Source organism: Hemiscyllium ocellatum, chromosome 2 (genome assembly GCF_020745735.1).
Source record: "Hemiscyllium ocellatum isolate sHemOce1 chromosome 2, sHemOce1.pat.X.cur, whole genome shotgun sequence".
Lineage (NCBI taxonomy): Eukaryota > Metazoa > Chordata > Chondrichthyes > Orectolobiformes > Hemiscylliidae > Hemiscyllium > Hemiscyllium ocellatum.
The window spans coordinates 90,489,999-90,512,273 of NC_083402.1; the positions used below are offsets into that span (position 1 = coordinate 90,489,999).

Here is a 22,275-nt window from a genome sequence, read left to right on the forward strand (position 1 = left end):
ATTCCCCCTCCTCTCTTGCCTCCCTTTCTGTCCTTCCTGTAGCATTTATATCCTGGAACATTAAGCTGCCAGTCCTGTCCGTCCCTGAGCCACGTCTCTGTAATTGCTATGATATCCCAATCCCACGTTCCTAACCATGCCCTTAGTTCATCTGCCTTCCCTGTTAGGCCTCTTGCGTTGAAATAAATGCAGTTTATCAGTCCTACCTTGTTCTCTGCTTTGTTCCTGTCTGCCCTGACTGTTGGTCTCGCATCTTTTCTCAACTGTACCAGTCTCAGATTGATCACTTTCTTCAATATCTCCCTGGGTCGCACTCCCCCTCCTTACTATTTTAAATCCTCCAGAGCAACTCGAGCTAATCTCCCTGCCAGTGTATTACTCCCCTTCCAATTTAGGTGCAATCCATCTTCCTTGTACAGGTCACTTCTACCCCAGAAGAGATTTCAATAATCCAAAACTATGAATCCTTCTCCCACACACTAGCTCCTCAGCCATGCATTCATCTGTTCTATTCTCCTATTCCTACCCTCACTATCTCGTAGCACCGGGAGTAATCCAGATATTACTACCCTCAAGGACTTCCCTTTTTAAATTCCTGCCTAACTTTCTGTATTCACCCTCCATTTGTGTGATTTTCCTCTCCATTCTCTCTAAGGCCTTAAATATACTTTCTGAAGATGGTGATCTAATTCCACTGGTATCTACAAAATCTTTTTCATGGATCCATTGAGCATTTCCATTTGCTGCTGCTGCTGCTCAGTCTGCCACCGTTTTCCCCTCCTTGAAACCCTCACTCCTATGATTTACGTTTCTTTCTGGTCTTTGTTTTGATATGTTTTTTCTTATATTCTACATTTAATAAGAACTTACAGATTGTTATTATATTATTATTGTCCAAAGATATTCTATATCTGCTTTAGTGTTTTAAATAGTTAAGTATTGTAGAATTTTCAATATTTTGTGTTCAGAAAAGCTGACTATAAATACCTCTGTGAAATGAGTGCTTTATTAAGGGAAGCCAAATAACTCCAAATAGTATCATGCATTTCAATTTCAACCTGTTTTTTGAAATGTTAGTTTTGTTCATATTTTACTGCAGTCTGGTGAAACTGCCCTCCATGTAGCAGCCCGCTACGGGAATGTGGAAGTTGTACAATACCTCTGCAATGTTGGTGTTAATCCAAATCTCCAAGACAGGGTAAGACTTGTAAAATTTGATCGGCTTCAAAATTTGTGTATCGTTGGTCATCTGTCGTAGTAGCATTTGTACATAACCAGCTAATCCACGATTATGGAAAGGCTCAGCAAATCTGGCAGAATCTGTGAAGAGAAAGCAGCATTAACTTGGTGACCTTTCCTCAGAACAGATGGTAACTCAGAGCATCTCAGTTTATATGCAGAAGATGGAGTGGGGGAAGGGGTAAGGAGTAAATGATAGGTGGGGGTTAGAACCCAAAGAAAGAGAAGTGCAGTTGGACAGACAAAGGAGTAAGTAACGATCCGGTTAAGAGGGTTAATGGAGACAGTTAGTGGCTAACGATAAGTAGTATGTAATGGCAGACTGTGATAACAAGGCCTGATGCGTAGGGTAGGGGGTTAAGACATGGAAGAGTTAAAGCCCTAAAATTATTGAGTTCGATATTGAGCCTGGAAGGCTGCAGGGTCTGCAAACAGAAAATGAGGCGTTGTTTTTCCAGCTTATGCTGAGCTTCGCTGGAACAGTGCAGCAGGCCTGAGACAGAGATGTTGGCCTGATCATTATCCATGCCTTTGTCTGTCCAACTACTCTTCCCTCTCTTTGGCTCTTTCCCCACCTATCATTTACTCCTTACCCCCATCCTATCGTCTGCATATCAACCAAAAATTTCCAAGCTACCGTCAGTTCTGATGAAGGATCATCGGACCTGAAACATTAACTCTGATCCTACCTTGACTCTGTCTTTTCTCCCCTGGTCCAGTCCCTGCCCATGTAGATCCACGAATCCTCTGATGCTTTACACTAGTTTTGGAATTTTCAGTTTGGAGGCTCCAATCGTTACCTCTTTACCATGGAAGTGCAGTCCCTTTATGCATCCATCCTCCACCAGGATGGTCCCAGCGGTCTCCGCTTTCTTCCTGCAACAAAGGCCTGAACCGTCCCCGCCCACCACCACCCTCCTCCTCTTGGCTGAGCTTTTCCTCACACTCAACAATATCTCTTAACTCATGTCATTTTCTTCAGGTCAGACCATGGGTACCTGCACAGGCCCCAGTTATGCCTGTCTCTATGCAGGGTAGGTGGGACATTCTTCGTTTCAGTCCTTTCCGGACTCCAGCTACAACTCTTTCTCCAATATATTGGTGCTGCTTCCCTCTCTTGTGTGGATTGGAAACATACATCGATTTCGCTGTCAATTTCCATCCTGCCCTCACTTTCACCTGATCTGTCTCTGACTCCTCCTCCCCCTCTTTCTCTCCCCACCCCACTCCCCAAAAAAAAACTTCCTCAACATCTCTATTTTCATTGCTGGGGATTGATTGGCCACTAATATCCATTATAAATCCACCACCTCCCACAGCTACTTGGAATTATACATTCTCACAACCTGCTTCCTGTAAAGACTCTATTCCATTCTCCCAGTTCTTCAGTCTCTGTCACATATGTTCCAATAAGGCCAACTTTGACAAGGGAGCCTCTGAACTGTCCACCTTGTTCATCAACCAAGGAATCCCCAGCACCATTGTTGACAGGGTCTTGAACCGGGTCCAACCCATCTCCACACTTCACCGTCACCCCTTCTCCTCCCTCCCATGACAGCAATAGGATTCCCCTTGTCCTTACCTACCATCCCACCAGCAACAACGTCCAGAAGATCCGCCACCTCCAGCGCATTGCTTCCACTGGACACGTATTCCCCTCCCCTCCCTTGTCCACCTACCGCAGAGACACTTCCCTCTGGGGCACCCTAGTCCATTGTTCCTTCATTCCCAACAACTCCCTGCGGCACCATTCCCTGCAACTGCCAAAGGTGTAACACCTGCCCATTTACCTCCTCCCTCCTCGGTATCCAAGGGCCCAAACATACGGTCCAGGTGAAGCACTTTACCTGCACTTCTCACAATTTAGTCTATTGCATTCATTGTTTAACATGTGGTTTCCTCTACATTGGGAAAACGAAGCATAGACTGGGTGACTGCTTCACAGAATACCTACATTCTGCCTGTAAAAATTGACCCTGAGATTCCAGTAGCCTGCCACTTTAACACACCATCCTGTTCCCTGGCCAACATCTCTATCTCAGGCTTGACGCAGCTTTCAAGCAAAGCTTTACGCAAGCTGGAAGAACAACACCTCATTTTCTGCATGGGGACTCTGCAGCCCTCTGGACTCAATATTGAGTTCAATAATTTTAGGGCCTAGACTCTTCCATGTCCAAGCCTCCTACCCCAAACACCAGACCTTGTTATCTCTATTGCGCATTATCTATTGTTATCCACTTAGTCTCTATTAACATCAAATCGTCCTCCTAGCCAGATCGTTACATACTCCTTTGTCTGTCCAACTACTCTTCTCTGTTTGGGTGTTAACACCAACTATCATTTACTCCTTACTGCCCGGCCCCCCATCCTATCTTCTGCAGAAAACCAACATTTTCCTAGCTACCATCTGAACTGAAGAAGGGTCATCGGACTCAAAACTCTGATTTCTCTTCACAGATGTTGCCAGGTCTGCTGAACTTTTTCAGTAACTTCTGTTATTGGTTCTGATTTACAGCATCCACAGTTTTTTCGATTTTTAATTCAGGATTATGATGACTGTGGAATCGGACTGGAATAAAACTAATGGTCAAAATATAAACCAATTTTGCCTCCTCTTCTGATCATTTTTTTTGTCTATAGAGATTATTAAGGAACTAAATCTGAGTAATCAATTGAAATTTGAAAAATAGTGTCTGTATTCTGAAAGTACATTCATGGTGATTACTGTTCACAAGCAAGTTCGAGAAGAAGGTAAAATTATTGATGCATTTTTTAAAATGGTCCCTATTCATTAGATGTGTGTGACTTTGTAGACAGAAATACATTGAATTCAACAGTTTATGACTGTATCCCTTTCATTTAGTTTACATAAATTCCTTATTTCAAGAAGATCCCTGTCGGAGCACTGTTCTGCGGTTGCCACAGCTCTCTAATTCTTTAGCCAAATGGCCATTCTTCATATTTATTTTCACGAAGAGAGGTTGCAGAACTGTCGTACAGAGAGATCTGAGTATCCTAGTACAGTACATGAATTACAAAACAAGAATTAAGTGCAACAATGGATTTGGAAGCTAAATGGAATTTTGTTGTTAACTACAGTGTGAATGGGATATAAAAGTAGGGAAATTTTGCTACAGTTTGTTTTGAACATGAGCAAGACTGTTTATGAAATACTTTAACCTTGGTCTGCTTATTTTGAAGCATAAACATAATTGAATAAGAGTTCAAAGTTAAGGGCTTCCCATTTAAGACAAGAGATGCATTTCTTTTTTTCCTAGGCAGGTTGACAGCATTAATGTTTCGAGTGTAGTATGACTCTACTTTAGAGTTCTAAGGAAGAGTCATGTCGGGCTCAAAGCGTTAACTCTGTTTCTCTCTCCACACATGCTATCCGATCTACTGAAATTTCTATGCATTCCAGCATTCTATCTATGTTTAAAATTCCAGAGTCTACAGTACTTTACCTTTAACACTCTCGCCAACTGATTATATAATACTCTATGATATGAACTATTAGGAGTTGATCTGAAACAGGATCTTTTTCTTTTTAACTATACTGGAAACAGTGAGGCTGACTTGAGTCTCAATGACGAGCTTAATTGGGTCGGCTAACTCATCATTTTTCAGAGATCTTTCCTAATCTGGTTGCTTTAGAAACAATGATTGGTAGAGTTTACATAGTTATCGGTTTGAGAGGTTGAAGTAACAATTCTGTGTCATCTGTTGACTACTAATGATTTTTTTTCAATGGCTGGCAGTTTTAAATGTGATGAAGGTTTCCTATTTCTGCCACCCTTTTTCAGGCAGTGAAACACAAGGTGATCACTCTCAGTTGCAAATATGCATCTTTCTGTGTGCAATACAGTATTTGGTGCTACACCACTTAAGGAAAGGATTGTCCTATGCTGTATCATTGATTGGTAGGAAAACCTATCACACCCACAATTCCTTATGGATGTTCTTAGACTTGAGTACTATGCAATATTTAAAGATTAAAATGGCAATTTTCAGCAAGGAAATATGCTGAACATCCTGGAAACTTCTCATATCTTGCTCAGGTACCAACACGAGTAGATCAGGTAGAGTGTTCTCAGTGAGAAAGTTGTGTGAAATTTCTACCAACAATGAAACTCTGTAAATCTCAAAGAACTGATTGAAGACATTGTATAGAAATATGACAAAATTAGTTTCTATTCCAGCTTTTTGTAGTCAATGATTCATGCAAACTTAAAATTTGACAAGCAATCATGTTAGCACCCTGCCAATGGATATACAGCATTCTACCACTAAGTGAATATAACCCTAAACAAGTGAGTGAATGATCTTTGTTGTTTCCTTCCCTAATTTGTTCATGGTGCTGAAGGACGATACTTCTCGGAAATTGTTTATTTGTGTGTTTCCCATTGGCAATTGTTAACAAGATGTTTGAGAGACCAAATGTAATTCTCCCCCTATGCAGTATCTACATATTTACACTTTGGCAAGGGCCACTAGTTAATTTGTAAGGAGAGGAGATTATGGGTGATTTTTTTTTTCCCCATTTCTGTGGTCTTGGCTGCAATCAGTTACTTGAACAGAGAGCCAGAATTGAGCCTTGAATTTCTGAGCCTTGCCTCACCTTGTGCAGTGCAGTTACTAGTTCAGTGAATTGATTGGTGCACTTTTATTTTCTTTCCATCCTTTGAAAAATAGAACAGGATTTTGACATTCCCTGTGGGATATAGATGCCTTGGGATACAGGACTTTTCAACCACGTGAGCTGATCTGCCGAGAATTCTAGGATCACTTTATGGTGATTTCTACAATTTTAATACCTTTTAAAAAGTTTAATATTTTAGATTCTACTTTTTTAATCTTGTGTAGTTCTATTAATTTATTTTACTCTATCAAATTTGAATACATGCACGGGATAATCAGTGCATTTTATCTTCCGATTTGTGAAGTCACTTCGATGCTATTGGCTGCTTATCTTGCTTAATGACATTATTGTTATGAGATGCTTAGAGATCCTCTTCAGTTTGGCACCAAGTTAAAGGGCAAATCCATGCTAGATCTTTGTGAGCAGCCTGCTTAAATGTCAGGAACATGTGCTGTCATTTTGTCACTGACTGCAAGATCTCAGCTACAGTTGTTTTAGTCTGTTTCCTTCCATGTGTTTTATACTTGAAATGCTTATTTATTTCTGCTATTTAGATGTGATCTGATTATAACTTTGGTTCCATTCAGAGTTGGTAAGTGCTCTCATGTCTACAACTTCGATTCATTGCACCATAGTAGATCCCTACCAATGCGTGAACAAAGTTTGACAGATTTTTAGTGGAATATTGGCAATGCTCAATCCAATAGAGAATTTATGCTCGACATTTAACTTATTCCATTTTCCAGTCACTGTTTGGTTGGTACAGTAATACATGCACAAGTCAGGAGTGCTGGTTGCATTGCAGGGATCCCATTCAAACTTTTGACTTGAGACTCTACATTCTGCTGGAAAATGATGCTAAGTACTCATCACTGAGTTTACTTAGTCGCATGCAATTGTGCCATTACATTATTGAACACTTTGGTGTAGATTTTCTAATTTCATTATCAATTGATGTTTTTTTTTGTGCTCAATTTATTCAAAGTTTATCAGTTGTGATCCTTTTTATTGTTTGTTTCTTTAGGACCAAGAAACCCCTTTACACTGTGCATCTTGGCATGGTTACTATGCTGTAGCCAAGGCACTCTGTGAAGCTAATGCCTCTGTTCATATTAGAAATAAAGAAGGAGAGACTCCCCTCCTGACTGCAGCAGCAAGAGGCTTTGTGGAAATTGTGGAATGTTTAATAGAACATAATGCAGATGTCGATGTAACTGACACAGTAAGTTCTGAGTATATTACATGTTTGAATATCCAGCTTTGTAATATTAATTATTTATTTTTGATTTGATCTTGGTATGCATTCTGTGGTTGATATGTTTTTCTGTACACTTTTCAGCTAACCGTGAAGGAAGTTAGTTGGAATTTGTCAGATGTCAAATGACACCAGGTTGAGAACTCCTCCTTCGTCAGGTGAAGTCACCTAAATAAACCTGTGTCATGTGACTTCTGACTTTATCCACCCCTGTCCAACACCAGCATCTCCATATGATTTGAATATTGGTTATGTATGACCATTATTTTGGCAGCAAAACCAATAAAGATTCTTTTGCCAGCAATGTCTGCTAGCATATTGTAATGTTCTTTTTCAGTATCTACAGTAGCCCTTTATTGCATACATTTGTTCTCAAAGTGGTATTGCAAAATTGGTCATATTGCTCTGATCTTGATACTTGTAGCATTAGCACATGAGTCATTTCCCATGTTTAATATCATTCTGTGAGAGAAAAGCAATTCTCGGCAGGCTGTTTTTAAAGTGCGATTCTGGTTTCTTTCTACTGAAATTTCTTCTTTAAGAAAAATGAGCACTTTTACATTAACAATTTTTAAGCTAACATTGTTGGAAACTAACAAACATGCAAACATCCATGTTTATTTTGTTAAATCTGGTTCTCATCCCAGCAACGGAATTGTCAATACAAAGAAAATGCAAGTGAATAATTTTCACACTAGGGCAAGAGCCAAATTATTAGAAAAAGAGGCAGGTGGAATGGCACTTGGATGGCAACCTTCTGTAATTTAGAATGAATAAATTACATTGTAAGAGCACATTTTGATTCTGTTATTCTACTTGTACCACTAAGTATCAATTTTCAACGAGCTGGGTCAAGTTCCTAGAACTCCCTCCTAATAGCCCTGCGCAGTACCCACTCCACATGAATTGCAGTGGCTCAAACTAGCAGCTCACTATCACCACCTCAAGGCCAGTTGGAGATGGCTAATAAATGTGCCCTAGCCAGTGACACCTATATCCTACGAACAAATAAATAAAAGAAGTAAGTGAGCATTTGCCAGATTTTCAGAAGGTTGGCAATGCTAATGTAACATTTGTGAAATTTGGTTGCTGTACATTGTTTGACATTTCTGCAACCACTTACTTGTGTATTGTATTGGCTGCAAGCATATGATTTTAATTACCGCAATAACCAAAGTAAGCAGAAACAGCTTGTAAATTGCAGAAGTCTTGATTTGTCAAATGGTCATTTGGATTTTCAAACTTTCGCAGTCAGTGAGATTGTACAGGTCATCAAACCACTGGGGTTCCAAAAGAACAAGTTTACTTTTTCCATGGAGGAAATGCAAGTGAAGGAATTAAATCACATCCTTACAATGCTTTCTGCAGCATCAAGAAAGAAAAGATCCTGAGCCAAATTCTTGATTATGTTTTTCTTCCTCCACACTTGCATATTAAGATACAAAAGAATTCTCTAATTGTGAGCCATGTAGACCAGCAAAATTTTGGTTTCAATTCCTGCAAAGCAGAAGTTGGATGAGGATATGATGAGGTTCCATTTTAAGATTGCTCACTTCCATCCATTGCAGATCAACTTGCACGCACAAAACTATCGGAAACTGTGAAGTCTTAACCTAGATGATTTATTCTCACCATTGAAAAGGAAGAGTAGACTCAAATAGTTACAGCAGTGACTCACTTAGGCTGACACACTAACAAAGTGTTAAACATAATCACTTCTCTGTGCTGATGTTCATGTGCAGGAATATTGATGCTTCAATTAATTGCAGAATAGCTATCTATGTTATGGAAAATCTGCCAGTATTTCTGCTGCTGATGGCTGGAACCTAGGCAAGAAAACAAAGCACTGACGTAAGAATAATTGTCTGGAAGTAGGTGAAATCCTAACCAGGAAAAACAAATGAAGCAAATTGGGAAGAAAAATTGGTGACTCTAGATGCTTTATAGTTTTTGCTTTCAAGGGCTGAAAATGAATTAAGTCACCAAGATTCGACAGTATGTTAGAGGTTGAAACCAACAAATAATTAGGTTAACTGTAAATAATTTAATGGAAGTTTGCTTCCAAATCCCTATTTTTACAAAGTTTAGAAACAAAGTCTTGATTGGGACATGTTTGAAAGACCTTTTTGTTTTAAAATCATCTGATTATATAATATTGATGGCCAACATTTTTAGCAAGTGGTACATGGATTAAAATGTTTCTCTATTTATTAATATTTGTAATGGAGAGGTTTTCAGGGAAAGTGGAAAATACCCATTATTGAGGTATTTCTGGATTATATATTTCTCATACTTCTATCTAGTGTACCATTTAATTGCGAACTGCATGAGAGCTAGGGTTTACAGGGATAGTTTACCATTGTATGGGCTTTTCATAAATCCATCCCTTTCATAAAAGAGAATTATGTTCCAACAAGAGAGTTGACCTTACCATAATGAGGTTCCACACTATATTGGGTAAAATTGATTTGAGTCCATTCTTAGGCCCAAATAAAAGTTGCAGAGGCTCAACCTCTCTTGAGTTAGAGAAGAGCTTTTGAGTCATATGGGACAAGAATTTATATTTGGGCAGTAGATGCTGAAGAATCTTGAAAAACTTAACTGCTCTTACCCTCTTGAAGTAATGAATTTATCAGAAGAATTTTTAAATAAATTTCAGTCTCCTAATGTGGATATTCACAGTCTATTTTAGGCAATTTTCCAGTGTAATTTTAAAATAGGCCTGGGATTTTGATTGTTGGACCAGCGCTTTCACAGATTGGGTGCAGATAATCCCAATGCTAAATTGTATTACTTTGTACCCGTTTCGCACCTGAAAATGAAGCTCAACAAATACTAGTTTCTATTCCAATGTATTTTCTCACAGAGCTGTATAAGTTTGCATTTTGTTTTTTTCAGGATGGTCACACAGCTCTGCACTTAGCAGTACGAAGATGTCAGATAGAAGTGGTGAAATATCTGCTAAACCAAGGATGTTTCATCGATGTACAAGATCGACATGGTAGTTCAGCTCTACATGTAGCCTGCAAAGATGGCAATTTGGCTATTGTTATGGCTCTCTGTGATGCAAATTGCAACCTTGATCTAACTAATAAGGTAATAACACCATCATTAAAGGTTTTCTGTAATAACATACAATTCATTGTGTGACAATCAGATTTTCTATTGTATTCATAGTCCTGCAACTTCTTGCAAATGAAACCCTTGTACTAATCAAGTTTTTATGTGACCATTGCTTTAGTAAAGGGAAACCCTATCCACTACTGGATGGATAATATTTTTTGATCAGGCATGTTAGACACTGGGTGAAGAGAATGATGGACTTCAGTTCTCCTATAATCCTGAACAGCACTGTGGTTCCCCCTTAGATGTGTACAGCAACTTAGAAGCTATTTGCCTGAACCTGTTGTGTGATAAATGCTACTCTGCAAACCTCTGCATCTTTCCAATAGAGACACTATTGGATAGTCCCCAATTTTGGTTACTCCACCACTTGCATTAAACTATAGAATTCCCTTGAGTTCAATTCATTCTCTGTCCTCCTTAAGACAATTCTAAACTGACATACTTGACCAAGCTTTTGATAATTTATCCTGATATCCTCCTTACATGATTCTTTTTGTGGGATATTTAAAAATGTACTCTTTTTAAAAGGTTGTTGCGAAATGCATTTCTATTAAGAGATTTTCAAATTTTGGATCATCCAACTTCATATAGCCTAAAACCATCTCCGTTTTGTTAACTGTTAAGCAGATATTTTTGTACTACTTACAAAGCTTCAAATGGTCAGAATTGAAATGTTTAGTAATTTTGCCTTCAGGTATGTTTTATTAGTTTTGCATCTTTTTTTTTTCAATTATCAAACATTATGGTGCATTAGCTATATAATCAGACGCATCATCACACTACTACATTCTACAGACTGATTCAGGTAGGGGAAAGCACCTACTCATTTGTAGATGGTTATGTGGTGAAAACCTGCATATTAGGGATATAGAGACTTTGCCATGTTACCCATTACCAGAATAGTATCAAGATTAAATTATGAAGACTGCTTAGAACTAATGAAATAGGAGATAAAGCAAACCATTCAATCCTACTCTGCTATTGAGTAGGTTTATGATTTATTATTTACCTCAACTCAATGTTCCTGGGCTATTCCCATATCCTTCAATCCCATTATTATCCTATGAATCTATTGATCTCTGTCTTAAATATTTAAAATAACTGAGCATCCACAGCCCCTGCGGTAAAGAATACCTCAGGTTCAGAACTCTTTTGAGTGGGAAAATGTCTCCTTACCTCACTTCTAATTGCCCAACCCCTTGTTCTGCAACTGTAACCTCTACTTTCAGACTTCTCCTGCAAGAAAAGCAATCTCTCCCCATTCGTCATGCCAGATTTCAGAGGAATGTTACATGTTTGTTTGTTGTATTAAATGGATTCAAGACAGATAGTGTTGAAAGTATAAATCAAGACACCGTTCTTTTCCTTATTTGTACATGTATTCCCAAAATGCAGCATTACAGATGCCTGTTTCCTAACCCAGTATACATCTTTAATCATCTTGTTCAGGCATGTTACAGTACAGGGACAGGTGGGATTTGAACTTAGACCTCTGGCCCAGAGGTAGGGGCACTCTTGCACCACAAAACCCTTTGCCTACTCTATTTATATGTGATCCCAGTCATTAAACATTGCCCATTCTCTGTGTATCTTTAATATCAACAAATCATTAACAGTCGCCTCATGTGCATCTTAATTCTAGGAAACATTGACCTTGTCAGTCCTCATTGTATAATTCGCTAATCCCAGGAATCTGTTACAGGTTGCATAGATTTATAGTCACTTGAGTATGGGAGACTAAAGATTTGATGGATATACACAGGGAGAATCCATTTTATCTGCTAAGGAAGTCCTAAGCAAGTAGTCTGGTATCTTAACATTAGAACTCATTTCAGTGGTGAAGTCAAAAAATATTTCTTCACACAAAAGGTAGTGGAAATCTGGAATTTTCTCTCAAAAATCTATTGAAATTAAGTCAGTACAAGTTTTAAAACCAAGGTTAAAAGATTTTTGGCTTGGCTGAAGTGGCTTACTTCTGTCCTGTCAAGATATTCTGACAGTTTGTTTAGTGTCCAGTCATTGAGGTAGGCATGAATGTAGGGTGTGCTATTCCCTCACTGTTGTAAAAGTTGTATGTGTATCTTCATTTTACAATGTCTTTTAATGCCTAAATATACAAAGCACTGAATTACTTTCCTGTAGTAAATAGCAACTAAAGTTTGCTGGCGTTATTTTGTGTTATAAACATTGAGCTAATGATGTTACTATCGTACTTTCATGCTTTTAGTAATTTAGAGATTAGTTTTATTCTGAAGAGTAATCTAGCCATAAATGTTTACAATGTAAGTTACTAATTGAGCATGTTGTCTCAACTAGCTCTTTACGATCCAAAATGATCTCTTCTGACCTGACCATTCTATAGTTCTTGCTTAATTTTCTCTTAAAATGTAATGTTATTCAGTCACTGCCGTTGGAAAACTATTCTGTTTTCTGCATAAAGAAACTTGTTAAGCCCTTTTTGTCATTCTAAATGTCAATCTTATATTCCTGATGAAGGGCTTATGTCTGCAACATTGACCCTCCTGCTCCTCGGATGCTGCTTGACTTACTGTGCTTTTTCAGCGCTACACTTTTTGACTCTGATCTCCAGAATCTGCAGTCCTCACTTTCTCCTAATCTTACATTAATGACTACTTAACACTAGTTTGACCTGGCTATATTTACTGCTGTTTAAATAGTCTGAGTAGTGTAGAGTTTCTCCTGATAGTTATAATTTTCCATCCTTGGTATCATCTGGTGCACTTGTCCCATATGGATTGACTATGCTTGCCAAAATAGACATCTCAGAACTGCAAACAGCATTTCAATTAATTATTAACCAATATTTTGTACAGACCTTACAATATCCCTGAAGTATTTCTGAAATTCAAAATATTGTTGGCTGTTACAAGACTTTGACGCTCACACCATTTCTAATCAGCCTAACTTATTCAAAGCTAAAAATCACACAACACCAGGTTATAGTCCAACAGGTTTAATTGGAAGCACACTAGCTTTCGGAGCATCGCTCCTTCATCAGGTGATATGCAGGAGCGACACTCTGAAAGCTAGTGTGCTTCCAATTAAACTTGTTGGACTATAACCTGGTGTTGTGAGATTTTTGACTTTGTACACCCCAGTCCAACACCGGCATCTCCAAATCACAACTTATTCAATGTTGAATGTAAGGAAATAAATCAAAATTGGGCATCATTCTTTTCTACCCCTGTCTTTGCCTCATTCCTTTACTTGTGAAGTGACTGGGTTTCATTCCACAGATGTCGGTGTCCCTTCCCTGAACGTTATGACTGTTGGTGTACCCTGTACGAGGCTGGGCATGTGAGTTTTTAGTGGATTTGTGGAATTTGAGGATCATCTCAGCCAACCTGTAGCATACAATTCAAGGTTGTAAGGATAGTCTCAATAAAGAAAGTCCTGATTGATTTTATTCTCCCAATTCCCAGTCCCAGAACTTTGAGACTAATTAAAGGTCGGCTCCCCTTTAAGCATGTCTAGAAGTGGAAGAGAGGTGGTGAGTAGGGAGTAAGCTAGCAGTGAAACATTTTCTGCTTTCAGAAAAAAAATGGATTGTAGTGGAAGTCACTTTTTTTTTTAGAAAAGCATTAATGCCCTACCTGCTTTTAAATATTTTTCTTTTACAGTATGGACGAACGCCTTTGCATTTAGCTGCGAACAACGGGAGTCTTGATGTTGTTCGTCACCTCTGCCTTGCTGGTGCTAATGTAGAAGCTGTTAGTTCAGTAAGTTGACTGATCCTTTTTCTCAAAGCTGTAATTTAGTCAGTGCTGTTCATTTTCTCAATTATCTCACCTAAGCATCAGGAATGATGTTTGACTGCACTGATTCTGTATTTGTTTTCTGAACTCGACTCTAAGTACTGAAAGCAATAGTCAGATGGTAATGTCTCAATTTTAATGCTATACCAGTAAATTAAACTTACTTGGACCTTGTCATGTACTCTATAAAACAAGACAATATACTAAGATTTTCTAAAGTGAGTACAGGGTTTCTGTCTATAGTATGATGTGGCCAATTGCTAATTTGTATCAATATCAGCACTCTGATATCTCACTCAGTAGCCTTTCAATGTACAAAACCATCCTAATCTTCTCTTCATAGAGATCACTGGTACTGAATAGTATTGGAACTTCAGCTAGCATTTTAGTCTTCAGTCCAGCTAGAGATGATGTAAACTGTAGTGCTGCCTGGAAATTCAGGATAATTCAAGGGTGAACCTGTTCTTTGAGTTACACTTCCCAACTGAGCTATTGAAATTTTTACTTCTTTATATTAATTTGTGAGTTGTGGTATACTCTCACTGCACTTGCACAGTCACCATTTTATATGTCCAGGTGAACCATGCTACTTACAACAAATGGTCCGATTCTGGCTCGTTAACTAAATAGTGTTGGAATTATGAGTTGTTGATCTTTTAAATAGAAGTTCACTAAAGCAATCACGTTTATCATATTCCTTTAACCTATAATTTTCACATTCTTCTGTAAATGCAAATAGATTGACTATATCCTGTGACCATAACTCCGTTAGATTTAAGATAGTTATGGAAAAAGGATGGGAATGAACCAAGAATAGAAGTTCTGGGAGACAAGGAAAAAGCAAATTTTACTAAGCTAAGGTGCAGTTTCACTAAAGCTAAGGTACAGTTTGGCCCAAGTGGACAGGAAAGCTATTTGCAGAAGTGCATATCCACAGATGCCTGAAGGTAGCAGGACCTGTAGATAGTGGTTAAGAAGGCACATGGGATACTTGTCTTTATTAGCTGAGGAATAGAATGTAAGAGCAAAAACGTTATGCTTGCCAAAACACAATGCTTGACAAACTTAACAGGTCTGGTAGCATCTGTGGAGAGAGAAACAGAATTATCATTGAGTCAGATATGACACTTTTTCTTGGCTCTCCTCTTAGCCTTCTACTACTTATTTTAAATTTATGCCTCCTGGTTATTGAGCCCTGTATTGATGGAAAAATTGCCTTACCAACTCTATCAATGCCCCTAATCACCTTATACATCTTTATTGGCTCCCTTTCAAACTGATACAAAGAAACAACTCCAGACTATGGAATATTTCCGTGTAGCTTCAACCCTCCAGCCCTGAGAGCTTCCTGGTAAAATTCCTTTGCAACCTCTGTAGTGTAATTGTTATTCTTCCTGTAATAGGGTGGCCGGAATTTTATGCAGTGCTTCAATTATTGCCTTTTGTTTAGTTCTAACGTAACATCAAATACAGCAGATGCTGAAAATCTGAAATATAAAGCAACAGTGCTTCTCTCTCCACAGATGCTACCAGCATGTGTGGGGAGAGAAATAGTTCATGGCAAGCTAGCTATTAACTGTTGATGGGTACATTCTCCAAGGGGAATCAGTTTAGCTCGGTTGGCTAGATCATTGGTTTATGGAGCAGTGTGATGCCAACAGCATGGCCCAATTCCCATCACTGGTTTGAAGTTACCATGAAGGGTTCTCCTTGAGGGTTTGGCAGCCCTCAGGTTAAATCACCACCAGTCACTTCTTTCTCTAATGAGAGAGCAGCCGCTATTGTCTAGGAAGATTATGGTGACCCAGCAACAACATTCTCCGAGGCATCTCCTCTATCAATCGGAGTCTACTTCCAACCATTTAGCACTGTTCTCTAATGCAGTATATAAATTTTAGTTTTTCACTTGAATTTGGATTCTTGCAAAATGTCTCGATGAGTACAAGTCAAAAAGCTTAAGCAAAATCTATCATTTCTTTAAAAAGAAATGTTTAAGTATTATTTTCTGTGAGTAAAAGTGCGTAGCTAATGTTTAAACAAGTCCACAATCCGAACTGGGCCTCTCCCTTGCCATCTCTGGCAGCTGACTAACCACTGACATCTACTACAAACCCACAGACTCCCACAGTTATCTGGACTACACCTCCTCCCACCCTGCCTCCTGTAAAAATGCCATCCCTTACTCCCAATTCCTCCACCTCCACCACATCTGCTCCTAGGATGACCACCATAGAAAATCAAAGATAGCCTCTTTCTCCAAAGACTGCAATTTCCCCTCTGATGTGGTCAACGATGCCCTACAGCACATCTCCTCCATTTCCTGCACTTCCACCCTTGAACCCCACTGTTCCCAACGCAACAGGGACAGACCCCCTGGTCCTCACCTTCCACCCCACCAACGACCGTACACATTTCATCATCATCCGCCACTTCCACTACCTACAAACAGACCCCACCATTTCCCTCCCCTTCCCTATCAGCATTTCGGAGAGACCATTCCTCTGTGATCCCTTGTCGGATGCATGCCTCCCACCAGCCCTCACTCTACTTCTGACACCTTCCCCTACCACAGCAGAAAGTGCAAACTCTGCGCCCACACGTCCCCCTCACCCACATCAAAGGCCCCATGGATCCTTCCACATCCAACAGAAATTTGCCTGTAACTCTACTTATGTCATCTAATGTAACTGTTGCAGCCAATGTGGCCTCCTCTACAGCGGGGAAACAGGATGTCAACTTGCGGATCATTTCAGAGAACATCTCTGGGACACCTGCACCACCCAACCCCACTGCCCTGTGGCTAAACACTTCAACTCTCCCTCCCACTCCACCAAGGGAATACAGGTCCTGGGCCTCCTCCATTGCCAAACTCTAACCACCAGACACCTAGAGGAAGAACGCCTCATCGTCTGCCTTAGGACCCTGCAATCACACAGGATTAATGTGGATTTCACCAATTTCCTCATTTTCCCCTCCCCCACCTTATCCCAGTCCCAAGCTTCCAACTCTGCACCGCCCTCTTGACCTGTCCATTGTGGTTCCCGTCTATCCCCTGCACCCTCCTCTCTGACCTATCGCCTTCTTCCCCCACCTTCATCTACCTATCGCATTCTCAGTCACCTTCCCCCTAGCCCCACCACCAACCCATTTATCTCTCAGCCCCCGACCCACCAGCCTCCCTCCTGATGAAGGGTCTATGCCCACAACGTAGATTCTCCTGCTCCTCGGATGCTACCTGATCTGCTGTACTTTTACAGCACCACACTCGACCCAGAATTATCTAAGCCAAGAAAAGGACTGAATAAACAGATACAGGGGAACCTCGATTATCAAAGCGAGATGGGCGGGCACTATTTCGTTCGGGTAATCGATCAAATGCCTTTCCTCTGGGGTTGAGTTTTTAAAGTCTGCTCCCCATTCAGGAGACTGCAGCAGCACACAAGCCCTCGCCCCCAACACTGCCCCCAGCCTGACCCCTGTCCCTGTCCACCACTGTCCCCAGCCTGTCCCCCTCCAACACTGCCCCGCAACCCTGGCCTACACTGTCCCCAGCCTGCCTCTCCCAACACTGCCCCCTGCCCGCACCCCACCCCTTCAACACCGCCCTCCCGCTCGCTGCCCAACACCGTCCACAGACCGCCCCCCCCACTCCAACTCCATCCAACACTGCCCCCCACTCACCCCCAACACTGTCCACAGCCCGCCCCCACTACCCCATCCAACACCACCCCCAATACCATCCAATTCCGCCCCTTTCTGCCACCAACCCCGTTCCAACACCACCCCAAATACACTCCAACCCTGTCCCCTCCCACCCCCAACCCTGTTCAATACAGCCCCCCAATCCTATCCAACAATGCCCCCTCCTGCCCCCAACCCCGCCCTGAGCCCGCACCCCAACAACGTTCCCGCCCTCACCTCCCCTCCAACACCGCCCCCTCTCTGGGGCAGCCGGACTGGACACCAACAACCAGTCTGCTGCAGCAGCAGCTTCCTTTGTGGGGTAAGTCTCCAAACAGCGCGTGCGCACACACACACATTTTACTGCACCTTTTTGACAGGTTCCATGTTTGCTCTGTACAGGACAATGTTGGAGAGATTATCTGGGGAAGGGTACACCCCTCTGTAGAACTCCAGGGAATGTGTGAGGAGTAAGAGAGGGCGGGAGGTCAGTCATTTGGAGACAGTGCCTGGTTAATCACTGTAAACAAAAGACACGATCATGTTGGAAACCCGTCTTTGATGTAATGTTTCTATCGGGACCTCGGGATCTCCTTCGGATAATCCGATTTTCGGATCATTGGTATTCAGATAATCGAGGTTCCTCTGTATATGCTGTAAGGTAATGTGTGGAGTTTGTAAGTAGGGAAATCCTTGCTCCAACTGTACAGGGTATTGGAGACACCATATGAGAGAACTGTTATCACTGTTGGTCTCCTTATGTAAGGGATATGCTGTAATCCACATTATCTCACTCTGTACCAACTAGAATGACTATATTACTGACGATTATGCATACTTCACCAACGAAACAGCTACCTAAATGTTTCCATGACAGGAAAACCAGCTTCACCTAGCCATCATGATGCTTATTAACAGCACAATTTAAAAACAACTAGTGCTTTTTGTGTCATTTCCTTTTGACCTCAAAGGCTATGTCTGGCTCTTCAGTTCCATTAACTGTTAACAGGAATCTAACGATTGAATGGTACACAGTTCCTGTCAAAGTCAGTATCCTTCTGCCATGTGCCCAGATTTTGATTTACTGCATTACCCATTCCATGTAGGAGAAAGTGAGGACTGTAGATCAGAGTCGAGAGTGTGGTGCATAGTGGATAGCATGAATTTCCTTGTAATTGTATTGGAAACAGTTCAGAGAATATTCGCTCTGCTGTTTCTTGGGATGATGGTTTTCACTTATGAGGAGATGGAGCAGGTTGGCCCTTTGTCCATTGGTGTTTAGAAGAATGAATCTTATTAAAACATAAAATTCTGAGAGATGCAAGGTTTGTGAAGGTTTGTAGCTCAGGTTGAGGTTTAGGGTGTAGGTTTGCTCGCTGATCTGTAGGTTTGATATCCAGACGTTTCATTACCTGGCTAGGTAACATCATCAGTGGTGACCTCCAAGTGAAGCGAAGCTGTTGTCTCCTGCTTTCTATTTTATATGTTTGTCCTGGATGGGGTTGAAAAAAAACCCACCAATTCGACTGGGATAACACATCTATCCTCGGACAGGCTAAGCAAAGACATGCCAGAGAATTCCTAGAGGCCTGGCACTCCAACCACAACGCCATAAACAAACACAGATCTAGATACCATCTATCAACCCCTCAGAAAACAAACAGGAAATGACATCACCACAAACCCTAGGAACCCCATCCAGGATAAACATATAAATAGAAAGCAGGAGACAACAGCTTCGCTTCACTTGGAGGTCATCACTGATGATGTTACCCAGCCAGGTAATGAAACGTCTGGATATCAAACCTACGGCTCAGCGAGCAAACCTACACCCTAATCTGAGAGATCTTGACATGGTTGATGCTGAAAGGATATTTCCTTTCAACCCAGACATAGGGAGTACAGCTTTAAAAATGGAGTCTCCCAATTAAGATGGAGATGGTAAAGAATTTTGTCTGACGAAAGTCATTAATCTTTGGAGCATTTTTCTCCAAGACATCAGGGAGGCTGGAATATGTTCAAAGGTTAAGTTGAGAGCCAGCAGGAACATGGAGCTGAGGCCACAATCTGATCAGTCATGGTGTTATTGAATGGTGAAGCAAGATTGATGGACTGAATGGCCTACACCTGCTACTGCCTTTTGATATTATGGTATCAGCTTTTTGAATCCTGCACATTGGTTAAATTGCAGACATACTCCCCTGAGTTTTAATTAATATTATTTAAAACAAACGTAAATCCTAGAAGGTGGCCCGTGAATTCAGGTCTGTGCTAGTGGCAGACAAGGTTTCCTGTGAGCAGCACTGATTCTGAAGATTGTGTATCCTATATACTCACTATGTAAATTTTGCCCTTTTTAAAAATTGCAGTATTGGATGTTAATTTAAGAAACCTATTAAACTTTTTTATTTAAATATTGAAGGGTATACTGCTGTTAAATTCTTAATCATGCAAGAAAAGCATGAGCCTCATTAGATCTTTTTCCAATAAAATCATTTGATACTAGTTTTGTAACCTTCCAGCTCAGCAAGCAAACTTACATCCAGAACCTCAACCTGAGCTACAAATCTTCTCAACTCGTTAACTAGTTTTGCATATTTGGCTGAAAGCCAGTGGCTGGATAGCAAAAGGAATAAAAATGAAAGGGCAAATATGCATGAGCAAGGATATAGCTAGGAAGGTGGGAAAGCATTCCAATTTTCTTATTTCCAACAAGAATAATATGTTAGGTCAGGGCAATACAAAGATGGAAATATAAACTTTTGACATGTATGGTTAAGATCCTTCTTTTAAATAAAGCAGCTGATGATAGCAGAAAGATTTGAAATGAAGCTAAATTAAATTTCATGAGTGACATGCACCGATTTGGTATGTGCGTCCCTAAAGTGGTGATATGGGAATTCAATTTGTTAACTCTGTTACAAGCTATGGTATTCGAGAAAAAGAATCAGCATGATATTCACCTTATAAGAATGATGGCTCATGTTCTGATTTTGACTTGGTGGTTCCTGTTATCGCTTGATACATCAGAGAGATTTAATTCTGAATTTAAAAAATACCTGTGGCAAACCAGGTTTGTAATGAACTGTAATGCTGTCTGTTTCAGTAAGTGTTTTTGAAACATTACCACTCCTTGGAGGTGGCAGTCACCATTTGATTGCCACCCCACTCCTTTTTTTTGTCACTATCCGATGGATCTCTGCATTTCTGGCATTAATGTAGAGCATGGGTATAAAGGCTAAAAGACTAAAATTTAATGAAGACTGGCAGATGTTTAAGGAGATATTCAATTCCCAATTAAAATATTTTCAAAAAAAGAAGAAAGGTTCTAAGGGGAGTTTAAGAAAAAAACTAAACAAAGAAGCTAAAGATAACATAAGAGCAAAAATGAAGGCATGCCATATTGCAAAGGGCAGTGGCAGGCAGGGAGATTGGGAAACATTTTAAGACCAACAAAAGGTTACTTTAAAACAAATAATTAAAAGGGTGAAGGTAAATTAACCTGTGCAAAATGTAAAAAAGCTACAAGTCTATAAAAGGGAGATTAGTAACTAAAGTGAATGGTGATCCTTTGGAGGATGAGACTGGAATTCATTCTTGGGAGCCCAGAAATGGCAGATAAAGCAATATTTTGCTTCAGTTTTCATAGTGTGGACATTAGTATCATCCCAATAACAATAGGTAATGCAGAGATTATACAAAGGGACGAATGTAACACCACCATCATCATCATCATTTCTGTATTGAGCAGAATGCATTGAAGGCAGTTAAGTTCCCAGGGCCTGATGGCCTACATCCTAGATCTCTTTTAAAAAAAAAGTGGAAAAGGGATACTGGATCCATTGGTTATAATATTCCAAAATCCCTGATTTGCAGGAAAGGTTCCAGTGGATTGGAAAGTGCCAATATGACGCCCTTTAATCAAAAATGGTGGGATGTAGAAAATAGGCAACTAGAGTTAGTTTAATGTATGTCATTGGGAAACTGTTACTATTACTAAGGAAGAAACAGAAGGACATTCGAATAGTCAGAACTCGATCCATCAGGGTCAGCATGGTTCTCTGAGAGGTAGATTGTGTTTGACTACTTTGCCAAAGTTCTTCAGACAAAGTGGATAATGGCAATCTTGCAAATGCCGTACATCTGGATTTCCAGAAGGCCATTGATAAGGTTCCACATGAAAGTTTAATACAAAAGGTCCGATGACATGGGATTGGGAAGTAATTGATTGCCTTGGATAGAGAATTGGCTACTCAACAGAAATCAGTATGTTGGGATAAATGGGTCTTTTTCAGGTTAATAAGATGTAAGAAGTGGGGTACCATAGGGTTCAGTCCTCACACTCCAACTATTTATAATTTATACTAATGACCTGATTGCAGAGATAGAAGGTACTACAGCCAGGTTTGCTGATGACACTAAAATAAGTGGGAAAGTAAATTACAATATGAAATAAAATTTTACAAATGAATGTGGGTATGGATAGGTTAAGTGAATGGGCCAAACTTTGGTAGATAGAGTTTAACACGGGTAAAAAATGAGGTCTGCAGATGCTGGAG

The 22,275-nt window shown here is 40.2% G+C and overlaps 1 protein-coding gene across 6 annotated transcripts in view; it reads left to right on the forward strand.

Moving 5' to 3' along the window:
* dapk1 (death-associated protein kinase 1) overlaps positions 1 to 22,275 on the forward strand; it is a 253,471-nt gene that overhangs the window by 162,813 nt on the left and 68,383 nt on the right. For all 6 annotated transcript variants that reach the window (XM_060838328.1, XM_060838343.1, XM_060838320.1 and 3 more), the window contains 4 exons: positions 1,100 to 1,198; positions 6,903 to 7,100; positions 10,032 to 10,229; positions 13,901 to 13,999. In XM_060838328.1, coding sequence (XP_060694311.1) covers positions 1,100 to 1,198; positions 6,903 to 7,100; positions 10,032 to 10,229; positions 13,901 to 13,999 — 594 coding nt within the window. The remainder of the gene's footprint in view (positions 1 to 1,099; positions 1,199 to 6,902; positions 7,101 to 10,031; positions 10,230 to 13,900; positions 14,000 to 22,275) is intronic.